We start from the raw sequence: 24,096 nt of genomic DNA, 5'->3' as shown, positions 1-24,096 counted from the left end.
CCACAAAATGTGTGTACCTCGTGAGACCCAGGATGGACTTCGAAGAAAAGGACCAGATCCGCTGCTTTTCGTATTGCTTCTCAGATACGTGATGAAATCCACCCGATTGATGTCAGGACAACGTACTGATCAGTAACCGCGAAAGGTATGTGGGGATTCGAGCCGAGACTGGCTTACGATAAAAGGACTATCGCTGAGTTGGAAATGCCGTGGCTTCTAGTGTTCTGAGCCAAAAAAAAACTCAGATTTCAAGATCTGCTCAGAACCCACGCCCCAGCTGCGGAACCGTAATACATACGCGGTAGCAATCAAGGCTATCACCAGAGTAACTCTTCTTCCAACAGCGATGTCACCGTCTCATAATACTCACGAGGTCCTGGTTCGTCTCGCTTCCGCAGAGTGTTGCTATCCCAGCTGGAACCGGCTTGTCTTGCAAGTAGGCAAAAAAAATTCTCCGGCCGACTTCGTTTCTACGCTACGCATGTCCTCACGTTTATTCGCTTATCGCGGTCACGGCAGAATACAGCTGTCTTGGGTGCACTCTCCTTCCGCCGAGTCTCTCGACTATGATATAAACGGTTATTTAATTTTCGAAATTTGAATCTAGAATTTGATGTCGGTTTGCAGCGGCTGGATCCGCCTTGAATGCCTCGGGAGCGTGTGGAAATTTCGTGACAGCCAGTGGGAAATTTCTATTTTGCTGTGTACTTGACGTTTTTTTTTTGCTCAACAGATGCATGGGGTCGGAGTCCACGGCTCATCGTGCTCTTACCTCGCTTTCTTTGCCTAGAATCCGGGTGCGTTTGCTACTTCTTTGTACCTATGTTCCTCCCTTCTTCATCGCACAGAATATCGACCGTCTGTCTCAAATCACTCTAGAAGAACGTCTGATTGAAATACGCAGTTCTGCCTATAGCCCTTTCGCGCTAGGTGTACTAGTAAAGAAGTCAATAGGTTTCGTACCCCTCCTCTATTCCTCTATCCCCGGTTCTGGACTGCAATAGCATACCAGTCGAGAGTATGCCTATACGGGTGCCCCTCCTGGAATCGCTTGAATCGCTACGGCCAATGTGAAGGATTCTCCGGCCTGCGGTTGTCTAGTTTGGAGAAATACCGAACGGCATGGGTTAGATCGCTCGATTTCCGTACCGCATGGATATGCTTCTCGTCATGGGTACTTCATCGATGGTACGGAGAGAGCCGTATACGATAGTCTTTGAACTAACCCGCTCCACAGATTCAACATACCCCTGGCTCCATCAAGATTGTCAAGGACGGAGCTCGGAGGAGCCGTTGCTATTTTTATTCGGATGGGTACTATACAGCGATCGATGATACCGCAAATTTTGAATTCCTCGGGTCACTCTTAGGTCCTAAAGGGGAGGCCACCTAATATGCGGCAGTGTCTACGTCGGCTTGTAACTACTCCTTGTACTGCGATTTCAATCCAGTATACTGAAATGCGACTAATGAATTCCTCTAAATCTCCCAGATTCGTTTCGAGATCGAAATATCGTCTTAAATTAAATGTTCACTGAACTCGGCTGGCACCGCCACTGCCATCGATGGGTATGCAGTGATTGGTTGTTGAACGCTGATATCCCGTGTCGCGAATCGTCTTTGCCCTAGTAATCTGACCAGTACGACGTGAGGCCGTCTTCTCCATATCACAAGTCTCCTTTCCGGCATTTCCCTCCTTCCATTGTCGTTTAGAAGAATGGAACACAATGTGTATAAGCATTGTATAAGCAGTACAGTTTACAGAGTAACAAATACGAAATATTATGATAGCAACGGGCAAAGGGTATAGAACAAACGACATCCGACGGTGTCTCCTAATCACGAGCAAGCTTTCGTCTTTTCTTTGGAGGCAGAGAATCAGACGGCACCGAGATCTCTTCGTCACGGTCTTCACTAGAATCCATCTCCCTGCTATCCTCCTTCTCCTGCTTAACCATTCTTCCCCCATTCATGATTTCCATCAACTTGTCATAGCTCAGCGGGACGCTCGCTACCTTCCTCTTAACTATCTCATCTAGCTCTTTCAAGTGCGAGCGCACAACCGACACTAGATGGTTAACTGAATCCTCTGACTGTGGCTCGCAATCAGCCACAGCTTCGGCGAGGCACACCCGTTCAGATTTGGTATGGTACAGTTCACCAAGGTCAAGCCGGATTCGAGCAGTGCGTTCCGACTCTATTTGGCGGCGGAGAGCTATCAAGGCTCAGTAAGTACTATATGGGACTGCATGAGAGTGTGATACCATTAACTTTGGATCTGTGTTTCTCTATGGGGATAGTTGTGCGCGACGACTCTCTTTGAAGAGACTGGATCTTATCTAGTATTGATAAGCTCCTATACTAAAGGCGATTTCCTCGAGCGGACATACTTTTAAGCTGGTCCTGGATCTGCTGCTTTACTAGCAACTGCCGTCGGGAATCTATAGGATGCATAAAGCCAACGAGAATCTAAAGAAGTAGCTTGACGCTCTTACCCTCAAGGTCCTTCTTCAGCGCATCGATTTGCTCTTGTGGCGTTATATCTGCTCGGCATTATGATTAGAGAAGATGAATCTAAAGAGAGGAAGAGGAAGCGACTTTGCATCATCTCCCGTCGAAGATTCTCTTCCTGTTCCGCTCGTTCATTAGCCGCTAAAAGTACTGGTGAGTATTTATGTGCGCAAGGTTGTATGAGTAACGTACCTATAAGGGCAGCCTTGGTCGTATCCAAGTCCGCCTTCAGTTCTGTAAGACATATTCATCTATGACGCTCGGTCACCAAGTCATGTACTCACTTTGAATTTCTGCTTCTGTTTCCACTTTCTGCTTTTCTGAATCTTTTTTTTGTCATAAGGGTAGGAGAACGGGAGAAGAGCCTGAATGATGCTCACCTGCTTTTAGCTCTGCAACTATGTCAGTCACAAACGCTCGATGGACAGAATTACACTCACTCTTGAGTTCGACCTGAAGTTCATCATTTTCGCGACTTTTGTCTGCGAATTTTTGACTGAGCGTTTGGATTCCACTGTTGGGATGTATGTCACCGGTTTTAGTGGAAACAGACTGAGACTGTAGTATGAAGTTGAGCCCTTGAAACGATTAAGAAGGGTTGGATTGCTATACCTCGTCCGATGATGTCGAATTTTGCGTGCGTTTTGCAGGAGATGTACTGGATGGGCGTCGAGCTGGAATCTTAAAAGAGAGCCCAGTATACTCTGTGGTTCGTTGCGGAGACATTACATCGTCAAACGCAGTCCTCTCCAGGGTTGGCACCCTTTTAGCGATACGGTCGTATAGTTCATCGTTGAACTTGCTGCAGAGTCTGTCAGACTTCTTGCAAACCAGAGAATTACAGTAGATCCTTGAATCCAGCGGGATACATTCCACATTGTTCTCCTTACATGTAGCGCAGACCTTGATGAAAACGGTGAAAAACGGCGACAGTTAAAAATGACATTGGTGCGCACCAAGTGCTTGTTGGCCTTTGCCCACTTATTACGCTCCCAGTCTTTCGGTCCTTTGTCTCTCTCTTCCAGGATGATTCTGGCAATTTCAGGAAAATCACGAGACGCGCATGGACTGTCTTTGGATGCCATGGAAAAACAAGAGAGGAAGAAGAGGTAGTCTACTATTAGGACATGTGGGCGAAGCCAAAGAGTTGCCGACGCCCTGCTAATAGCATCAATTTTTGTTTACTCAGCTCGCCGTCATTCAACGATGCTTTATTATTTTGGGGGCATTCACGCGTTACAGTATTATTGGATGACTTTCCATAACGATTTGGAGTTCCAAAAGGATTTTCAGATGTATGTTAAAATTATTTAGAATCCAAGTATCGTAGATTTTCAAACCATAACCCGTTATCCTTGACCTTGTAGATTCTGAAATAAACAGTTCTTTGCCCGATCTTGATCTGCTCTGCTTTTGGACTCTGACCACAGATGACACAGATAGGAATGGCGGCCATCCTCAGTGGTGAAGAACTGGAGTTCCTGGGGGTGGACAGGATCAGACATAGAATATAAATATCAGCTAGTGCTGCAAGTAAGCTTCAAGGATGTGCTGAAAAAGACACAAAATGCCCACACTTTATATTGGCAAGAACACATCACCACTCAGCGAAATTACATGATGACGGAATGCAAAGTCTCTGTAGGATACATCTTTTCCCAAACATCAGAGTCCCACCCTTCATTATCTCCCACAAAATTGCGACAGGATGAGCAAAGGGTGTCATAAATAGAATGTTATTGGCCAGCAGACAGGACAAAACCGGGGAAACTGACAGGAAACTGATCTGAGGGCAAATTGGTGAGCATCCTCAACATTTTCACGGTTCAACGGTGTGTCGGGAGGGTGGAAAAGTACAAGTTCAGTTAAATTATTGCCAGCTAATCAAGGAGCGTGTCGTCGCCTGATCGGAATTGAAAGGAAATTGAAATACGGCATCCCAAAAGAGGAAGCTGGCATTTGGAACAGGTTTGGATGACGGTTTGAAGCTGGAAGAGGGGTCCGAGGCCTCATCCAGATGGGTAATTTGGAAGTGGGTCGAACGATCCTGAAAATTTTGAAACAGCTTACCAATCGCACCGGCATGTCGGCAAGTCACACTCTAGAACGAAATCTGAATTTAGAACCCATTCTAAACGTTATGGAAAGTCATCCATTATAGAAGTTGACTTGGAATTGGAACAGCGTTAACATGGGTCACAGATATTTTAATCCTGCCTCTCGCTATGTTACCGCTACTGTGAAAGTGTAATCTATATCAGCAACTGCCTGAGATGCCAGAGTAAATTCGCATAGCATGCCCTCATTGAAAGTAGAAACATGGCGTCCGTAAGATAGTGGCGAACTGTATTTGTCGTCAACAATCATACAACATCTTAGATATTCGACGACCATCGTCGTTTCTTGATGCGTGCTGTAATGGCTTTAACAAGGGACGTAGACAATAATACCAAATCGGAAGAGTCCATGACAGTAGTTGCCAAGGACCCAGGAGGTTTCAGTGCTTTGCGACTTCAAGCTTCAAGCTTCAAATCCGGTAATGCAGTGGAAATGGACATAAATCCCATAGGACTTGGTGACCGAAAACTCGCACGGAGGCTACTAATCAGGATAAGCAAGGCGAACAACCGAACGTAGACGAGTCGATGACTTTCAAGCCGACGGAAGTTACGCAGCTGACAACTCCCACGCGAGTAGTCAGTCGCTGATGCGATGGGCTAGTTCTTGCAAGTCAAATTCAATTTAGGGATCGAGTACACCGACAAAGCGTGAGTTATGGTCTCCAAGGGCTATCACGGGTATATCGTATGAAAAGAAAGAAGTCAACGCAAAGACCTATCCTGTTGTCTAGCATATCGTCAGTACATCCTTGCTACGAGAAAAGTACGCACTTGAAATTGCCTATCCATTAGACCGACCGTCGTCCGTTCTAAATCTAAGAATGAACGAGAAGGCCTCTTCCGGCTGGAATCCAGGGTGCCAATACTGCAGAAGAGTGACCATTGCCTCCTAGGATGATGCCGTCATGGTGTACGTGAAAAGGACCCTCAGGAGTAAGGATAAGGTCGTTAGTACGCTGAGCCGGCAACAAAAATGAAATACTCTGTATCAAATTAGCAACAACGCTCTACATTGCCGATAATCATCGCCATTCTGATCAGTAGGCTTTGACTGAAGTACCGCTGCAGGTGGTGGTCAAGAGACAAGTTCAGTGACAGATTCTGTCACGCGCTGTGCTCTCCTCTTGCCGTCATCACCTCATCTTCCAACTGGAAAAACTCTCTTTTTCTTTTCTTCTTTGCCCACGATGACGACCCCCATTCGCAAGAAACGCAACTTCAAGTCACTTCAGTTGGCGACGCCGAGCACCCCAGTATCGCCAGCGACGACGGAGCCAGAGCCCGTTCTCAATCCTGTGCCTACACGACAAGCCCCAGTCGCTGGCGGGGGCAAACGGCGACCACCGCCAATGACACTGAAGGCCCCCAAGATACCGACAACCACAGCTACGCCTGTAGATGGCGACAACACACTCTTGACCGTGTCCAACGGTTCCAGTTCCGCTCCGACTACAGCTTCGCCGATGGCTTCGACACGACGCTCAACCTATGCCACACTTTCAAATACCCTAGCAAACCTGGATATGAACGCTGAAATCAAGTTTGATTTGCGGAACGAAGATCTGAAAGATCTCCAAGAGCTTGGTCAGGGCAATGGCGGGAGCGTGAAGAAGGTTGAACATGTCCCTACCAGCACTATCATGGCAAAGAAGGTCTGTGTGCTCCATATTATATGCATCTTATTGTTCACACGTTGTAGATTGTATTGATTGACGCCAAGCCGTCTGTACGAAAACAGATCCTCCGGGAGCTACAGATCATGCACAACTGCAATTCTAAGTTCATCATATCGTTCTATGGCGCTTTCCTTGCGGACCCTAATATTTGTATTTGTATGGAATTTATGGACAAGGGTTCGCTCGATGGGATTTACAAGAAGATTGGCGCCATCGATATCGACATAGTGGGCAAGGTCGCGCTGGCTGTTCTTGAAGGTCTTACGTATCTATACGATGTCCACCGAATCATACATCGGGGTATGCTTTCTATATACCTCCTAGTCAACCGCTGATGATTCTTCAGATATCAAACCGTCTAACATCCTTTGCAACTCTCGAGGTGACATCAAAATATGTGACTTTGGTGTTTCTGGGGAACTCATCAATTCGATTGCGGACACATTTGTCGGCACATCCACGTATATGAGCGTGCGGGTCTTTTCGCGCTTTTGCTTAATCTATTCTGATTCGCGTTCCAGCCCGAGCGTATCCAAGGAGCACAGTATACAGTCAAATCCGACGTGTGGTCGCTTGGTATATCTCTCATCGAGTTGGCCTTAGGGCGCTTTCCATTCTCCGAATCAGAATCAGACGATTCGGACCTGTCCGATTTCGAAAGCACTCTGTCGCCGGCCCGACCTGGCTCAATGGGATCAATTGCTGCATTGTCCCTACCCAAATCGCGTAAAGACAAGGCAAAGAAGGATAAAAGAAAGAGCAAGGGTGTTAGTCTGCAGGGAGGAGGTATGACGATGAGCATTTTGGAGCTGCTGCAACACATCGTCAACGAGCCAGCGCCGCGATTGACGCCGGAAGGGAGGTTCCCCCCAGAAGCCGAAAGCTTCGTGGACAGCTGTTTATTGAAGGATCCGGATATGAGGAGGACACCGAAAGATCTACTCGTAAGATGCCGTTCTTCAGTGTTTCTTTTTCTGTTCGTACTGATTCCCCGTTCTAGACACATGAGTGGATCAAGCAAGCGAGATCTTCCAAAGTCGATTTGGAGGGATGGGCGAGCACCTTTTGAAAAGACTCGTCAACGTGCAGCGGTCGATCTTCCCATTGATTTATTTCAGCCAATATTGTATATTTTCTCTACCCGCCGTGCATCCCGATCTTCATTTTTACTCCCGCCGTGTTTAGCCATTGCTTTCCCAGATCTTTAATACGCCTTTCTTCGCTTGTTCAGCCTGCTGGCAGCTGCTGCGGGGTTTCCTTGATCCACCAAAGTGATGGATTGTTCGTCCCTCTATTTCCCTGTTTCTATCACGCGCGTCGCCACGGTTTCCTATTAGCAAGCTGATTTTGTATTACTACTACAATTACTGGGGATATATCAATAGCAGTGAATGAGGCTCAGATTGCTTCTAAAGTTTATATCCTCTCGGCGTTTATTTTACCTCGTCAATTTTACCGGCAATCAAAGTGCCATGCTGAGTCATTAGGATCGGAACGGAATCGGTTCCGTGAGGGTCCGTGCGTGGGAAACGAAATGTCAGGGTATATAAACCCTCGGTATCGCTTGCGCTGCTCTTTGGAAGCCAGAGTGGCAACCCCAGCGCAAGGTGGGTGACCGTCGTTGTCCCCTCCCGCCTTTACTGATTTTCTCTTGTTTATCAGTGTTCGCTGTATCCGATACTCAGAGAAAAGAGTACTGACTGACCGTCTTTGTTGACATACCGGCTGACCCGACCTCGACACCGACACGAGCACCGACTGCTCACTGACCTTGGTCGTCCACATAGCACTGTGGCGACTTGTTCGTGCATCCTGTGACTTGGATGCTGGCCTCGAACGGTAAGTTTGTCTTGCTCTGCTGTCGTAGCTCCTTTCTTATCATCGAGCACAGGCCCCTTTGAAGTGAAAGCAAAGCTTCGATTGAAAATCGCGATTTGGTTAGTTTGTATTTTACGCCAATCCTGCTCGTGCTGACTGATGATCACCCACTTGTTGCAGATGGACGCCTCCCGAATACCATCTCACTCTGACCCGCGAGGGTCTAAGAATCCGAATCGTGGCAATCGCGGTTCGGCGGTAGTATGTGAGTAGTATAGACTTTGCATTATGTCTATCGTGTTTACTAAAAATGTATCCGCAGGCCCGTATTGCATATTCGCCACTGTGACCGACTTTTAATAGTCATGGCACACAGGAAGCTGGTTCGCTGTATCACCGGGGGACGCCCTGTAGTGTTACGCACCAGCAGTGATATATAAATCAAATACCCCAGGCCATTTTTGTTCATCCCGGGCGAAGTCATCCTACTTCTCGGCTCGGAAGAAGTGAGAAGATATTGTCCCTGCGTTTACCGTCTTTGTATTTTTGTAGCCAGGTTCCGAGCGTATAATGCAATATTGATGGGAACGCAATTCGTGTGTACGATCTGAGTTTTGAGACTGGTGCTTGTGTGCTGTTGTTGATCATTGGCCCGAGAAATCTTATGCCATGGGCGTTATGTGTTGTTATTGAGGTATCAGGATGGATGTGAACTTATGCGGGTAGTCATGACATCCTCGTCGCCACCACAGTCACTTAGACATTGATAAAGTTTGGAAGCATGCCGGTAGGTGGTCGAGCTCCTGGCGTTGCTATGAAACCACCAGGAAGTGAAATATACAGATACGAGATTCGAGGATCTCATAAAGCGGCTTGCCAGGCTAAGCAGGCTGGTATCAACGAGTCTGCGCGTTTCCCACCGAGCCGCCAGTCCCTTTCTCATCGAGCTGGCCAATCAATCCAGTCGTCTAGTCTTCCACTTTCATGGTCCGACACCGTCTTCTCTCTGCTACATACGACAAAAACAACCTTGGTGACTTGAACGATATATCGAGATTCGCACCGTCCTGCCGGCAATACAGCAATCATCATTCATGAGCAAAATCCTGCAAAATCCCAGTCATCTTCGCAGCATGGGAGTTACTCATCGTATTTTAGTGCGGTATAGGTGATGTACGTCGATGAGTATGGGAGAAATACAGCCGTTCCAATCAAGTGGCTGCCTACACGACGTTATAGACTCGGGCATAATATGAGGCCTCGAGAATTTCGCTGAAGCTAGCATGGTGGAAAGTTGGACTGGGAAGTTTCCAGGATGTCTGTGGTGAGAAAGAGCTCATAACATGTACAGTCACCCGATTTGTATGTTATTCATTGCTTTGTGGCCGGTTCAAGTATCCCCACAGTGCAGCGTCTTTCGGCCTGAGGGAAAGAGTCATTGCCTCTAAAAATTGCATTCGATTCGACGTCTGTCTACGAATTGTGCGAGTCGTTGCTGCTACTGTAGTCGCTGAGACATCGAGGGCGCTTTGAAAGGTTTCCAAGGAATGTAATCTCACTGTTACTAGAAATCACACCGCAAATGGAAATTTTTCGGGTGTACTGGAAAGTTATGAAACTTGACCAGAAACTCGTCCTGAAACTGATCTTGCCCGCCATTTCTCCAATTTCGGGACTAGTTTGTGGTCAAGTTTCTTGAGTCACGTGATAATTTCAGTATAGCTGAAAAATTTCCGTTTGCGGTGTGAATCAGAAAGGGAGGTTGACATCTTAAGTCACGACACCAGTGTCAATCAGTTTTTTTTCAGAAACTGAATTTGCGACGGTTTACTTTGACCTTTTCTCATGAGTGCTGGACTATATCCGCTGGATAGTCCTTTCGCAGGACTGGACTGCACAATCCAAACGTTGATAACCATCATCCATGAAGAAAAGACTAGAAAGCCTAGTCCTGCACGTATCACCGATTGGCTTTCCAAGAACAAAAATTTGGTGCGTGGACTACAGCGCTGCTTGAAGGAATGTCTTGATTTTTGCGGCGCAATTAGCGATACAAGGCCTGTCTTGACAAAGTCGGAGAACCATGCGAGCCTTTTGAAACGCGTATTTACTGTAACAATACATCCTGCAGGAAGTCTAGAAATACGTGTAGCCGAGTTGAGGATGAAATTTTTGAACGTGTTCGCGCCCGGCTGCCAAACTTGACCCATGAACAGTCCCAATACTTGAAGGACAAATCTTGGCAGGAGATTTCCAGCATGCCAGCAGCTAGCACCGCATCAGTTTCTCCTCTGGCACCACCGACTATAGTAGAGGATCACTCTCTTCAAGGCATGTCCCGGGTGAATCCAAAGAACATTCCCAGTGTTCCAAAGAAGAGAATCAGACAAGTAAGAGAAATACCTTGATTTCCGCTACAAAATTGCTGATGATCCGACTTCAGTCTGTTTCTATGTCACCGAACGATACCGCCTACGCCATTTCGCTTACACTACAAACGAACGCCCAAATGACGGAATGTCAGGACTTGAAGGATAGATTGCAGGAGAAGGAACAGGAAGTCGCGAAGTTGATGGGTGCGTTTTTATTTCCGTAGCGGTTGGCTAGCTTTGACGCCGCATTTGTGCAGGAACATTATCCTCCAGGGAGGAAAAGATCGCCGAACTTGAAGCAAAATTGACCAAGGCAGAGGCAGCGGCCAAAAGTGAGTAGAGCTGCTTTATGATTTGTATCATTTCTTACAAGAAATTACGCCTAGCAGTTATCATAGTACTCCTCCTGCAGATGAAAATCTCCGGCAAGACTTGACAGGTGTCCTCGAACTCGTCATCGCTCACTCGCTATGTGACTGAACTCCCCATTCGTCGTAGCTGCACTTGCCCGAACAGTGGCCTTGCAAGAGCAACACAATAGCAGGAGCAATTAATATTGCTTTCTTATCTTGCACATCTCAAATACCCTCTTCTTTAGAATACAGGAAATCCAAGGAAGCAGAGTTGAATGGTGAAATTTGAAACTCGGTGATGCTTAATGTATGTCTGACTCGAGTTGCCTTCGATGCAGATAAGCAGTCTGCGCTGAGGTCCACTGCTTCAGAGCTAGATCGTAAGTGACTTGTGCTTCTTTCGCAACATTTTATTGAAATTGGTCTCTATAGAGGCCAAACAACAGCTGCTAGAAACACGGCGCATTGGAGAAGGTAGTAGATAGCCAACTTTCTTTCGCCTTCCAAGATTAACAAAGCTCTCTCGAAATGTAGCTGAAACTCAGGATCTTCGCCGTCAAGTAAATGACGCCCTCTTAGAAAAGACAAAATCTGAGGCGCAAGTGAAGTGTTCGTCCATCGTTGAGGTCACTTGAAGTCGATCTTCTGCTCACTCTCTCATCAGCTCTTCTCAGAAAACTAGACCTGAACTGTGCTTCTCAACAACAGCGGGATCTTGTAGACTATCTATATATTTCTGCAAACTCAAGAAAGCTTTTGGACGTCGTAGCTGATTACGAGCCGCGGTCGGACGCATCCAAGTACGTGGTGACCATGATTGAAGAACATGTCAAAGCCCTTGCCAATATAACCGAGAGGAATCTGTGTAGTATTCCACTTGACTTTGGCAGGCTCAAAGATCTTGTAAAGATTGGAGATGGAGATGGAGAACGGGCAGATGAAGAGGAACAATATCTTACCGAGCTACACGAGCCAAGTGCAAAGCGCAAGAGGTTTAACGTTAATGAAATGACAGTGATAGCTTTCTGGCTTATATAGTTCTCTAATGATGTAGACTTGCCCACAGTCAATTAATTCAAATTCTCTCGGTGTTCGACGCAATGTCCGTGGAATGACCTTAGCATGTACAAATAAGCACTTACATCCCAGTCGGAGATTCCAATGTCCATTTTTGGCTACGCGAGAAGATGACGCACTCGGACTCTTTTTGCTACCTTCTTTGCTCCCTTCACTGAACCTTAAGTCATCTGCCTATGGAATCTAATCCAGAATCCAGGGACGACATGGAAAAAATTGTTATCGAGGAGAGAAACAAACCTCCCTCTCAAGCTGAGGCTCGAAAATGGGCGAAATCTCACCCAAATACCGTGCGGTTCCACAACATGATGTTGAACGCTACTGACTTACGTACACCTATACAGGCCTGCAAGATATGCAAGGAAAACAACCTTACTTGTATACCCCTAGAAAGTCGCGTTCATTGCAACACTCCAACCTGCAAAAATAGTACGACTGGGCTGTGCAGTAGGTACGATGATGCGCTGTTTGAAAGGCTTGTCAAACGGTTTCCTTCGCTCGAACGATCGACATTTGATGAGATCCTATCTCGATTGCCGCCCCTTTCATTCCCAGATGCAAATTCAACTCCAAGTACTTCATCGGCACAGGACTCGGAGCTGCCCAATAAGCGCGGTGTTATTTCATTCAAACGAAAGACGCCTCCGACAAATTCAGTTCCTGATTCTTCATCCGAAGTCGCGCGGTTACCCCCAAATTACAACCCTTACGCGTTTTATCTTGAATATCCAACACATTCAGCGGGGGCGTCATTAGTTCGCAACCCTCATCCAAGCTTCGAGAACCCTGAGATGCAAGCACTGAAACAGACATTAGATGATCAGATGAAGGAAAATGGTGTACTGAAGGCGAAGCTTGAGGGTGAGTCGAATAATAATACAGGAACGTTAAGTTATTCATCGAGGCGTTTATAGAGACAAGCTCTGCAGAGGCCAGTCTTAAAGGTAAGATCTCAAATGTTTCTTAACATTTGAGTCGCAGCATATTAAACTTCGCCAGATTCAAACCAGAGTCTGGAGAAAGCGAAGGCGGAGGCGGAGGCGATCATTCAAAGTAAGTCTATCAAGTGCTGTCGACGCGGATTGATTTACACACAAACTTCTGAAGATTTGCGCGAGGAACTGGAAAAGAAAGATGCCAACTGTAAGGGTACGGCGATTTTTGATCATGGAACGACGTGCTGTATGTGTTGACTATGGTATTCCTTAAGCTGCAGACACGCGCACACGTGAAGCAACAATTCTGAGAGAAGGGATAGAGAAAGGTATCATGATTTTCGTTGATCGGAAACAAAGTTAATCACTGGTCTTATATAAAGCGTTGAGAGCGGAATTGGAAGCATCGAAAGGGCAGATAGAGACGATTCAGAAGCAACTTGAAGGTAGTTATCATCTCATCTGGCTTCGCTTATAATTCACGTTCGATTGTCGTAGATGCGCAACAAAAACTGACAAAGAAGGATAGTGAACAGGAAAGACTCGAAAGTGCGTCTGAGTCTGCCATTCTTTACTCAGTTATGTACTTATTTTGCATCGCCTTCTTCCAGATGAAATGCGTGTTCTACGAGAAGAGAGTGCGAGTAGGAACTCGTCTCTTGTGAACGAATATAAACTACGAAGCAAAGGTAGAACATGTTGGGAACTGGGGTACCCATTACTCACTGCTCGTTCGTATTCTACAGCAAAGGCTCAGAAAGTCAAGTCCCAACGTATTGCCAATCAGCAGAGAGACATGGCAGAGTACTTCAACATAATCGCTCATCGATGCCAGCTCGAGGATGCCATCCAACATTACGAGCCTCGTTCTGAGCCTTCAATGCGCTTAGCTACCGTGGTCAAGGGCCATTTGAAGGCTTTAGATATGATGGCAGAGAGGAGGAGACTCAGGAAGGAACTATAAGAGGAGTTTCAGTGAGATAATGGGGATGCTGGAAAGCGGATGTGTGGTGAAAGAGGAAGACGATGATGGTGATAGCAATATGGAGGAGGTCGAGGATGAGTTCGATGATGAGGAATCAGTGGTGTATGCGCCAGGGGCCAGTTCTTCGAAAAGGTCAAGGATCAGGTATTAGGAAACGAGAAATGTACTGGTAAAAAGCCTGAGATTTGGCTTGAGCGACACGTTGAAATAGCATCTTGTTAGCTTTTGGGGCGTGTCTAGAGAGTTTTAATGCTCGAGTGTATTTAGGGATCCATATTTCTCAGTGATGGGGTGCTGATTATGTTGCATCAATGGTGGGCTTTGAGCCCACGGACGTAATTTGAGGATGATTTCACAGCTTCAGGTCGATCAGATCGAAGACGGACAGCAGACAAGCTTCTGATGTAAGATCGTGCGCGACAACGTTACAAGCACCAAGAAGCAAGATTCGAAACGATAAACTTAAAAGTTGAGACTAGGCTTCCTTCACAATGCAACAGAATGCAACCAGAACACCTTTATTATCAAACAATAGTCGGACCGCAAGGGCCTGCCACTGCTCCGATTGCCACCCATTGACTTCAACTGGTCCTGGTCCATGCTTGGATCTTGACATGTGACATGTGACAATCGTCTGAGCTTTGTTGACATCTTACTGCGCCAACAGTTATTCCTGACCAGTACCATCTCCTGGTAAGCGATTAAGCCAAAGAAGGCAGAGACTGGAGGACTAACGTTGGAAACGGTACTACCATGACTCTCCGCTGCCCACGATGCGATCACGCATATTACACTCCTCACACCCGAATGGTACCCGACTGGCTTAGGGACCACGCCCGAAGAAACACTGTTGGACGTGTTCCAGTAGAGAGTATCTGCCAGACGATGACAGAAGTGCGCTCCGAGCTATTCCAGTCTGATTCCCGCATCGCCCACCTCCGAGGGGCTCTCTCGCAACTCGAGAATGAGCGCGTCGGACTGCAAGACTTCATCTCCCATCACGAGACCCTGCTATCTCCCATCCGCCGCGTCCCGATGGAGGTCCTGACACTCATCTTTGCAGAGTGTTGTGACGACGACGATGTTCTCCACACCAACAGTCTCCATGACTATCCTCCGCCTAGGTCTTGTCTGCCACCGATGGAGATCCATTATCTTGGCTCGCCCCTCCTTATGGACGTCTATCCGTATATTCATCGATGTGCCGACCAATGATCTGACCCCACGCGACCGCATCCGCATTAACCAGACCTCTGCTTTGTACGTCTATCGCTCGAAGAATCTACCTCTCACCATAGACTACACCGGCGACACAGATGTATTCTTCGGCAATCTGTTTCAAAGGAGGGTACGGGAGCGTGTGAAGCACCTGAGGCTGCAGCTACCCCGCAAAGGGTCTTCTGAGCGCACGGTGCTGTTGTATCCTCGTACAGTTGGCTCTCGTTACCCGTTGCTAGAAAGCATCGAGTTCCACTCTACTGAACAACAAGTAACCACCGGAGAGTGGTACCAAGAGCTAGATGCATTTTGTTGGGCACCGCATCTCCATAGAATCACCTTCGGACGGGTGTCCACACCCTTCCTACAGGACTTTTTAGAGTGCGAAATGGACACTAGCGTTCATATACGGCACCTCGTTCTGAAAGACTTTGTCGGTCGCTTGTGGTTCCTTCCGGAATTCTTGAACCATCTAACCGAACTGGAGCATCTTACATTGGAGATCACAAACCAAACCTGGTGCGGGCAGTGGAGATCAGGGGCGACCCCTCCGGTGCATTGCGAAAGGCTAACGTCCCTTTCTCTCGCCCTCGGAGCGAATATGACCGGTCCGCATCTCGTCAACCTATTGAAGGTGCCGTGTCTTGCACGATTGGAGATATACAATCCCGAGGACGGACAATGTGAAATAACAGGTGCAATCGATTCTCTGGCCGGGCTCGTCAGAAGGTCCTCGGACACTCTGAAGACGTTCGTGATCCAAAATGTCTTCATGGTAGATATTCATCTCCTGCTGTTATTGGAGTTGGCGCCTGGAATTCAGTCTCTCGTGGTCCATGAGGCAGAAGATGCACCGTTCCCCACCGTCACAGGCCAGCTTTTACGTCGGTTGAACCTCAACTCAGATTCTCTCCATCTGGAGCCTACCCTCCCGCAATTGACGAATATAAAATTCCTCTTCGACGCTAAAGTCCCAGAAAAGGCGCTGACTCGAATGATAGGTTCAAGGCGTACGCAAATGCAGGCCGGAGGATCGATGTTGCTGGAGAGTGCTGAGCTCGGGATACGTGCAGGACGTGAGTTGAAGAGAGAAACAATAGAGCAGTTGAATGGGTTCAGAACAAACGGCCTTAGGACATGGCTGATGTGAATATAGTTGTTATATTGGAGCCCGGAGACCAAAAATGTGCAATTGCATCGCGGAGTTACTCTGAAGCTGGAGTCGGAAGGTCCATCATCATGAACGAACACCTATGCTGTTGCAGTCTGCAAGTCAGTGTATCAGATACATGTGCGATATAAAGTAAAGCAGGTACCGCTCACACAATGATTTTAGTTATCCGGCTGGTCAAGATGATCTCCACACCCGAACCCAGCTTAAGCAAATATATCTCGCCAAATAATTGCTTTTTACGCAAGAAAGTTTCCGTTCGGACGCATATAACCGGGATCGAAAGAGATACCTAGGTATAGGGAGCCTGCGAGAATCGGGTAATCTTAAACAAAAGGAATTAAAAAAGAAGGAAAGAACGCACCTTGTTTCCGCTCTTTGGAATCGCCCGACCATGGAACAGGTATGCTCAATCAAGTTCCTTGGCGCCTTGCCTAACCAAGGAGTTGAGAATAGAGGCGCGAATTGACCACTTTAAACCCTACCAACTTCCTCTAAGTCCGTTGACAGCACACACTGCAGCCAGTACTCCTAGCACTCGTAAGCAGGACCGGTATGCGATGGAGTTTTGCGGTCGTCTTCAGTACGTTTGCGTATGGCTCCGTTCCTCTTATCCTCTACGCCGAAGAGATCCAAATCAATCATGCATCTCTCTTTGCTGCATATAAGGAGGTGCCACAGGTCAACGTATCAAGGTATCTGTCGATATAGCTTTGAGGCATGGAGGTGGAATGAAATCAGAGAGTCGGATTAATCAACCGAAATCCGAAGGACCCACGTGCTTTTCTGCATTACAAATCGGCGCTTCAAGTTCATACGCCGACGGTCAGATCGCGCCAACAGAGCTCACGAATTTTTTCATCTTCAGTTGCCAGGCACCTAACACGGTCCGTAGAAGGCAAACCAAAGCCCATCGTTACTCGCGACTCCTACACCTCATTAATAGCATGCGGAAAACCGAAGTACAGACAAACGCCGACGCGTGAAACGGAATACCTGGAAGTCCACCCATGCTCTACTGATCAGAACAATGAAAAACCCAGCGCACAAAAGGCGCGATCGTGTATAATGCCATTCGTACGATGTGTTACAGTGGAAGTGCGTGAGATGTGGAGAAAATTCTACCTATAGCTACAAAACTTGGGACCAGAATTGGGGAGCGACACAGAAACAAAGCCAGGAACAAAATGCAACGACTATAGATGAACAGCGCAACGACAGCTTGAACTTTGCAGCAGCAAAGGGAGGGAGGACGAACATATATCACACCCAAAACGAATAAATCCCAAAAGAGTAAAAAAAAAAAAGCGCGTGAATAGTTTGTTAAAAGAGTGTTGACGAACGCCTGTATCGTGAATGACAAGGTCCTTTCTGAAACTTGATGATGAAATATTACATACTGGAAAAATCGTCAATCAATCGTCACAAATCAGAAGATGAAAAAAGGACATACAGGACTGTGATTGGTTTGAATGCGATGCAAATGCGTGTTTAATTATGCGTAATCGTATTGTTTTTCGTAGGTTATAACGATATTTTCGTATATCATGATCCTGATCCTGATGCAGGTGGAGCTTTCGACGAACCGCGTCTGCCAGTCGCACCTTTGCCTGGCGGACGAGATTCCGGGGGTTTCTGCCATTCGTCAATCAGTTGTTGTCCAACTGACGGTTCAAGCTCCGTCCCGTCCCGTGAGATCTTCACCTCGCGGTCCTTGTTCCATGGGTTGCGCAGGTGTCGTGTGCGGTAGAACGGTAGCCGATCGGTTCTTATCCACTCGACCTTGAAGGGCTCGCCCCAGCCTTCCTCTCGTGGTATCTTTTCCTCGACCTTGCCCGTCTCCTCTTCTGGCGTCGCTGGAACCTCTTGCTCATCCTCATGCACCCCTTCCTCCTCCATGACCGGTCCGAGTTGCTCATCCGCTTCATCAGTCCCACTTCTCCGCTTCATCGCCCTATATGGAGCTCCTTCATCCAAATGGAAGCTGCTTGGCTGCGTCTTGGACAAGCTCGGTCGCTCGGGCTTGAATGTCCGAGTATCAAGACTGTGCTTCGCGATGGGCGTCCGCATTGTCATTGAGCGGCGTTGTGGGCCTAGCTCGGCGGGTGCAGACTGTACGGCAGTCTCTGTGTGGCCAAGGGTCGGACGAACTTGATCTGATGATAACACCGGCTGCGGGGAATTTTCGACTAACCGGTGAGCAGAGAAGATCATCACCTCCTCATCCGCAGACGAACGTGGAAGCGGATGTCGACGACGGTTCCTCTGGTATTGTCTCTGCCTGAACAGGACCACGTCCCGTCACTGGCGAAAGTGATGAACGTGATGAAGTGGTAGAATCGGCTCGCGAGGCCCATGGTACTGTTTGTTCCCCACGGCCAACACGTCCAGTCATCCTATCCAATGAAAAGGCTCAGAATAGATAAGCCATCATTTGAAAACACGTACCTGGCGTATCCATACCACTCACCACTTTTGTTCACGCCAAAGATAAGGTAAACCTCTTCGCTCGTCCGAAATGCCTGGTCCAGGATACCTTCATTGTGCTTCTGGGTGGCCCATAGTCCCTTTTGAACGCTAATGTCAACGTCTTCCTACTCAGTAGCCCAACAATCAAACACGGGACCGCAGAAAAAGTATACAGTAATGCCTACCGGTGTCAAAGACTTGAGAATGAAATAGCGCTTCGGAAAGTATCTTGCGAGTACACTAGAGTTCGTCGATGCAAAAGAACCAGAGCTGCTCGAATTCTTTGTACGCAGAGTCGGTCTCGCATCGTCGTCGCTTGAGAACGACGTCGAGGGAACAAATGAATGACGGTCAGACGAGCTGGATGGTGTTGTAGGTACCTCATCAGGATCAGAGGGCTCCGACAACTCGGTCGACTCCGCTTTACCCATTTGCTCTTTTATCCATTTCGTATGCATTCCCATCCCACGTTGCCCGCCAACGCCGGCTTTGAGATCGTCGTCCTTGCGTCTAGCCCTACATACAAGCCTAGGACATCGGGGGTGTTTAAATCGCAAGGGTTGTCCGTGAAACCTCGCTATGGCCTTGTGAAGATAGGCCTCGCTCTCGAAGTTGATAAACGCACAGCTTGAGCGCGAAATGAGAAATATAGACATTACGCCAGAAGGACCCGGGTCATCAAGAGGTTTTGAGGGGAGGGGTTGGTTGAAAAATCGCCATAGCTCGTCGTGAGTGGCATCGGATGGGACATTACCCACCCACATGACCCATTCTGAGCGATGTGAGGGGGGATTGGGATGGTATGATCGTCGAACAAGGGGTTTCTCTGGAGGAGCGCTGTGGGAAGATGCGCTTTCCTGTTTTGGAGACAGAGGAGTGGCGGGTGGTATTGGCGAGACTGGATCTATGGGAAACCTGCCGGCCACTACGGGCGACATGGGATATTGGTTCGATGAGGAAGCGCCTGAGGATTGGCCATAAGGTTCAGAATCATGCGGAGGTGGAGTAGCATAGCCAACAGAATAGTGACCATAGGGCGCTGGTGAGCCCTCGTACTGCCGCGCTGGAACGTGGGGTAGATACCACCATGTGCCCTGACTATCTGACTCCGTCGTAGGGGACGCAAACGGTTGAGGGTAGACACCGGGGGGATACTGGGAAGTATAAATTGGAGAGGTCGGGAACGACTGGGGGGGTGGGTACGAATATTGAGGCGTAGACATCGGGGAGTATCGTAACGAATGGAAAGGACCTGTTCCAGAATAAGTAGATGAGTGAGCTGGCTGTCCGCTTGAAGGCTGAGAAGGAGAAGGCGATGCAGTACCCTGTGGGGGTGGAAAGGTAGATGTTGGGTACGACGAGGTAGCGTCGGGCGAAGGATAGGGATAAACTCGGGTCTGGTGCGGGATCATAGACTGAAAACCAGCATGGTGCAGCATGCTACTTTCCCCGGGATGTTGATATACATGTTGGTAGAAAGGCGGCGGCGTATGCGCTATCGCCATTGCGCCAGACGGTGACATCGCGTACTGGCCAACATACCCGGTGAATGGTCCTGTCGGGGTGGGATAATGGGAAGAGCCTTGGAAGCTAGTAGAGGAGGTATTGATGCCATGGATGCCTTCCGGGAGCGCCCCGTAGGGTGTCGGCTGAACAGCTTGTTGCCGACGCGATGACCCGGGCTGAGTAACGGATGACCTCCGTAGATTTCCGTGTCGTCCTTGTTCCGACATGGAGCCGCCCTCAATACTCCCTCCACGATTGTCGCCACCATACATATAATCCGGTCCACCACCTATACTCCGAGAGTCGGAAGGCGAGTCTTGAGGATGCTGTGAGTGAGGTCTGAGTCGACTGTCATAAAAATCTACAAAAATTAAACCTATGTGAGTAATATTCTAGAAAATAGAGTGAAAGGAGAAAACGTACCAAAGGTACCTCTGGCGACACGCGTTGAATCCAAGGGCTGATCTAGGCGTAAGAGAGTGAGATCCGCATAATCAAACTAAAATAAAATAAAAGAGGGAAATAACGGTCCCAACCGCACGGTGCCTCGCTAGAGTACACCCACGACGCGATGGATTTTTTTTTCAGGGAGGTAGTCTGCCCTTGTTTGCCATCACGGTCTGCCGCCACACGTGATATTACTTACTTGAGGACGCGCCTCCGGCAATACTCGAGTTATCAAGGGGTTTTGGATGTGATGTTTTCCATAAGGTCGTCTGTAACAGGTTCAACCATAGTGGAATCTAAATAAATGAGACTGTCAGAAATTCGTCTAGAGGTATTCACTACCTACCTTTCGCGAAATGAGGACGTGCCTACTTGAACTACAAACGCGTCAATTTATAGCGGATTATAAGGGATATAGTTTGAGGATAGGCTCTTGTAGCGGTATGCTGGTGTAGGGATTCTCAGTGGAAGAAGACGACATAAGGTGGGGGTATAAGTATATAGGTCCACCGTGTGAATTATGATGTCACACCTCGAATAATTTCATCAAATTTCTACGTCTTGTACCACCCGCCATTCAATGTGACTCCATACATCAACGTTCAACGTCAACACCCACTTATGCATCTTCACTCCCTACCAACACCTCACCCTCATCATCCTATTCTTCGCCGCACTCAACTTTCTTCTGGAACCTAGCAGAAACCTCTGGAACCACCATTTGACCTCCGGATCCAAGGTTAGCCATCGGTAGTTCAATTCAGCGGACCCTATTCATCCATGGGCCGTGTATCCGCCTAACTCTAGATTAGCCAAGGTCTCGTCGAAAAGCCTTTGCGTACCGAGCGCTGTCCCATCTAGCGGATTGCGATTGCGAATACTCTTCCGTTTGCGAGCTGCTCGGTCATTACACAACAATCTGAAAGTTCCCTTGAATTCCGAGAGCCCCTAGTTTCTGAAACATTCACGCGTTCAGCGGAGTGGCTATGCAAGACATGGGCAGGTTGAAAAGTCTAGAAACAGCATTCCAATAATTCAAGCAACTACGGAATAGACATAGTGGGAAGGACTTCACCCTTTGGAGGCAAGAGTGCTAGGCGGTTATTTCCATATAGGATTTTAATCTTCCCTCGATCACGTGATATTGATGTTTCCTTCCGGCAGAATGGCGGCAACATGCTCTTGCCACGCCTCTCAAGCGTAGAGCATGTACATTCTCAGCCGCTCGGACTCTTCCAGTGAATTCGACTTCAATAGAACCCTGGAAAATGTCCTGCGATGGATCCAGACAGCTCTGGTCGCAACTAGTCAGCTCCTTCCTTATCATCCTGATAGTATTCCTAATAATTGGTCCCGTCAGAGGATTTTCTTGTTACTTTCTTTAGAGATCAAGGTACGTATTGACCTGAACATCGACGTTCTAACTCACCTCACGGCAGTGTTTTATCCCCTCGATGCAATCTGTCCGTGCAGCCCCCCACCAGTTCACCTCGAATCAATCTTCTAATCTCTTTCGTTAGTCCAAGCGAACCCACACCTGACGCTTATCATCTCAAGCATTATATTTTTTGGCCCCTGGATCCTCCTGATTCCCTCTGTTCATCATCCAAGGCGTATTTTTCATCGTGCTTACCGTCATTGGTTTTGGTGTATCTGGAATCGTGGGTGGTAAGCGCGCGCTAAAGATACACATACGTCATCGGTCTTGACCGAGTTTTCTTAGGCTCACCTGCTGCGTTGTATCAAAGCTTCTGCTACGGCGGACACACCCCTGCCGCCTCGGTCTTTGCTTGTTTACAGTCGACTGGCATGTCATATAACGGGTTCACTGTTAGCAACGTAGTGCTTGTGATCATCAGGGTACTCGCTGGGCTGGTGGCGGTGTATATGATTCTGTCAATGATTTGATATCCGTTCTCTTTTCGGTCTTGGATATCTCGGAGTCGATGCATACTCGTTCCCTTTTAGCTCTCCACGTGCCAGTCGCTTCCGTACGCATTCTTTTGTGGCCTCTCCCGTGTACTCGTAGTTGGCTTTTCTAAACTTTGATCACTGAATGAAGCTATTGGTGCCAGAAAAGAAAGACATACTCAAGCAACAACAAAATGCTGGATAGCAACCTAGAGAACAGTGTGGACATGGAACACGCGGGATTTCCCACCTTCCGTAAGCTGCTGAGTGGCATCCCACGGTTGTGCTACTATGCTAGAATTGTCCAAGCAGGTGACACCTCTCATTTCTGAGGGTTTGTCTAAGGGACGACCCTCCGCCTTTTCCCCCGTATACATCATGTATCTCATTGCGCGCGCGGTCTCCCAACAAAATTTTGACTCCAAAAAGACTTGGGAACAACTTATCTTGAAATGGATCGAAATAGCCATGAAAGTTATTAGTAAGGTTTCTTTCCCACTCGTTTTTTCGTTCTAGTTAAACATTGTCTAGACGGCTTCTTCGTCACTTTCTTCAAAGACTATGTTTATGGTACGCCAGGCGCTGACAACTCAGTTTTCTTCTATTCTCATACGTAAGGCATTGTTGAAAAAGCCTTCCATTGGTTCTCAAGAGGTTTAATCAACGCTAGTGAGTAATTTGCTTCGTTATGATATCTGTATTGACACAGCATCGCCAGAGGATTTTCCTCGTTAATAAAGGTATGCTTGACCCAAATGCTTTGTTTCCGTCTTACTTAATGGCCGGTTTCTCTACAGTTTTCTACCCTCTGGAAGCAATCAGTGCGTCCGGCGATTCAACTTTAAGTGTTTCTACTCACTCGACCTTGTGACTTTAGTCCAAGCTTACCCGCGTCTTGCGCTCTTCATCTCAGTTGCGATTTTCATCGGACCTTGGATCGTCCTGATCCCTCTCATTCTCGTCTTGGCCCCCCTTATTCTCATCCAAGAGGCAGTTGTTCTCGTACTCACGGCCCTTGGGTTTGATGTATCGGGGGTCACCTGTAGTAAGCGCATGTCAATGTTCAGGCGTAACGGCGGTGCTGACTGGTATTAACTCCAGGCTCCCCCGCTGCGCTATTCCATAGTTTTTGCTACGATGAAGACACCTCCGCCGGATCCACGTTTGCGTATTTGCAATCAGCCGGGGCGACGTATCAAGTTGATACTGTCAGAAATCCAGTTCTCCTGGTCATTAGGGCACTGGCCGGGGTGGTGGCAGTTTATATAATTGTGTCGATGATTCATTGAGGCTCTTTCATTTTCTGCTTTACTGCATACTCCCGGTGTTGTGCTCTCACATGTAATCATAGTAGAATTATCGCTGGTCGACATGTCGACAGACGAGCGCGAACGGCACTCTATCGCAATTTCCTAACACTCACTACTGCGCTTTTCTCTTCTTATGGTACATAGCGAGAAAGTCGTCGAGTCGTCGAGTTGTTGCGGATGACGCAGCAAGATCTAGACTTTACCAGAAGAACTGTTT

General features: G+C 47.7%; 6 protein-coding genes across 6 annotated transcripts; 4 read left to right on the top strand and 2 right to left on the bottom strand.

Annotated features, from left to right (window-relative positions):
* Positions 1-2,102: 2,102 nt before the first annotated feature.
* EV420DRAFT_146913 (uncharacterized protein) lies at positions 2,103-3,682 on the bottom strand. The gene is made up of 10 exons (XM_060469038.1): positions 3,468-3,682; positions 3,124-3,414; positions 2,952-3,069; positions 2,892-2,903; positions 2,796-2,837; positions 2,704-2,745; positions 2,599-2,652; positions 2,496-2,543; positions 2,391-2,441; positions 2,103-2,339 (listed from the first exon to the last, which is right to left on the bottom strand). The coding sequence occupies exons 1-10, from the start codon at positions 3,594-3,596 to the stop codon at positions 2,236-2,238; spliced, it is 891 nt and encodes a 296-aa protein (XP_060333818.1). The 5' UTR covers positions 3,597-3,682; the 3' UTR covers positions 2,103-2,235.
* Positions 3,683-5,722: 2,040 nt separating this feature from the next.
* EV420DRAFT_1528822 (ste7-like protein) lies at positions 5,723-7,826 on the top strand. The gene is made up of 5 exons (XM_060472518.1): positions 5,723-6,283; positions 6,331-6,607; positions 6,654-6,778; positions 6,829-7,251; positions 7,308-7,826. Exons 1-5 carry the CDS (start codon positions 5,819-5,821, stop codon positions 7,374-7,376), a joined length of 1,359 nt encoding a protein of 452 aa, XP_060333817.1. The 5' UTR covers positions 5,723-5,818; the 3' UTR covers positions 7,377-7,826.
* Positions 7,827-11,953: 4,127 nt separating this feature from the next.
* Positions 11,954-13,320, top strand: EV420DRAFT_146589 (uncharacterized protein). The gene is made up of 6 exons (XM_060469037.1): positions 11,954-12,217; positions 12,272-12,788; positions 12,842-12,871; positions 12,927-12,980; positions 13,035-13,076; positions 13,138-13,320. Exons 1-6 carry the CDS (start codon positions 12,104-12,106, stop codon positions 13,224-13,226), a joined length of 846 nt encoding a protein of 281 aa, XP_060333816.1. The 5' UTR covers positions 11,954-12,103; the 3' UTR covers positions 13,227-13,320.
* A 4,461-nt stretch (positions 13,321-17,781) lies between these two features.
* EV420DRAFT_1266558 (YT521-B-like domain-containing protein) lies at positions 17,782-20,438 on the bottom strand (the record flags this gene model as incomplete). Its single annotated transcript, XM_060467338.1, is given in 4 exon segments — positions 17,782-18,453; positions 18,470-18,632; positions 18,685-18,830; positions 18,891-20,438. 4 exon segments carry the CDS (start codon positions 20,436-20,438, stop codon positions 17,782-17,784), a joined length of 2,529 nt encoding a protein of 842 aa, XP_060333815.1.
* A 1,424-nt stretch (positions 20,439-21,862) lies between these two features.
* Positions 21,863-22,733, top strand: EV420DRAFT_1528769 (uncharacterized protein; the record flags this gene model as incomplete). The annotated part of the gene is made up of 4 exons (XM_060472517.1): positions 21,863-21,965; positions 22,019-22,051; positions 22,270-22,326; positions 22,382-22,733. 4 exons carry the CDS (start codon positions 21,866-21,868, stop codon positions 22,564-22,566), a joined length of 375 nt encoding a protein of 124 aa, XP_060333814.1. The 3' UTR covers positions 22,567-22,733.
* A 6-nt stretch (positions 22,734-22,739) lies between these two features.
* On the top strand, positions 22,740-24,091 carry EV420DRAFT_146200 (uncharacterized protein). The gene is made up of 6 exons (XM_060469036.1): positions 22,740-23,050; positions 23,101-23,139; positions 23,203-23,238; positions 23,288-23,299; positions 23,483-23,614; positions 23,671-24,091. Exons 1-6 carry the CDS (start codon positions 22,861-22,863, stop codon positions 23,856-23,858), a joined length of 597 nt encoding a protein of 198 aa, XP_060333813.1. The 5' UTR covers positions 22,740-22,860; the 3' UTR covers positions 23,859-24,091.
* The last annotated feature ends 5 nt before the right edge of the window (positions 24,092-24,096 follow it).

This window comes from Desarmillaria tabescens (genome assembly GCF_030435595.1).
Source record: "Desarmillaria tabescens strain CCBAS 213 chromosome Unknown EV420scaffold_10, whole genome shotgun sequence".
Taxonomy (NCBI): domain Eukaryota; kingdom Fungi; phylum Basidiomycota; class Agaricomycetes; order Agaricales; family Physalacriaceae; genus Desarmillaria; species Desarmillaria tabescens.
Note: the sequence above shows the minus strand (reverse complement) of the source record. Positions and strands in the feature narration are given on the sequence as shown.

What these genes read in the sequence shown, in the direction of transcription:
- EV420DRAFT_146913 (XM_060469038.1), bottom strand. Translation starts at nt 3,596, where the DNA reads ATGGCATCCAAAGACAGTCCATGCGCGTCTCGTGATTTTCCTGAAATT. An exon ending in ATTCGACATCATCGGACGAG is followed by an intron (nt 3,070 to 3,123) that starts GTATAGCAATCC and finishes TTCATACTACAG; the next exon opens with TCTCAGTCTGTTTCCACTAA. An exon ending in AACAGAAGCAGAAATTCAAA is followed by an intron (nt 2,746 to 2,795) that starts GTGAGTACATGA and finishes TATGTCTTACAG; the next exon opens with AACTGAAGGCGGACTTGGAT.
- EV420DRAFT_1528822 (XM_060472518.1), top strand. Translation starts at nt 5,819, where the DNA reads ATGACGACCCCCATTCGCAAGAAACGCAACTTCAAGTCACTTCAGTTG. An exon ending in GCACTATCATGGCAAAGAAG is followed by an intron (nt 6,284 to 6,330) that starts GTCTGTGTGCTC and finishes CACACGTTGTAG; the next exon opens with ATTGTATTGATTGACGCCAA. An exon ending in CCACCGAATCATACATCGGG is followed by an intron (nt 6,608 to 6,653) that starts GTATGCTTTCTA and finishes ATGATTCTTCAG; the next exon opens with ATATCAAACCGTCTAACATC.
- EV420DRAFT_146589 (XM_060469037.1), top strand. Translation starts at nt 12,104, where the DNA reads ATGGAATCTAATCCAGAATCCAGGGACGACATGGAAAAAATTGTTATC. An exon ending in GGCGGAGGCGATCATTCAAA is followed by an intron (nt 12,981 to 13,034) that starts GTAAGTCTATCA and finishes AAACTTCTGAAG; the next exon opens with ATTTGCGCGAGGAACTGGAA. An exon ending in GAAAGATGCCAACTGTAAGG is followed by an intron (nt 13,077 to 13,137) that starts GTACGGCGATTT and finishes GTATTCCTTAAG; the next exon opens with CTGCAGACACGCGCACACGT.
- EV420DRAFT_146200 (XM_060469036.1), top strand. Translation starts at nt 22,861, where the DNA reads ATGCTAGAATTGTCCAAGCAGGTGACACCTCTCATTTCTGAGGGTTTG. An exon ending in CTTCAAAGACTATGTTTATG is followed by an intron (nt 23,140 to 23,202) that starts GTACGCCAGGCG and finishes TTGTTGAAAAAG; the next exon opens with CCTTCCATTGGTTCTCAAGA. An exon ending in TGTATCGGGGGTCACCTGTA is followed by an intron (nt 23,615 to 23,670) that starts GTAAGCGCATGT and finishes TATTAACTCCAG; the next exon opens with GCTCCCCCGCTGCGCTATTC.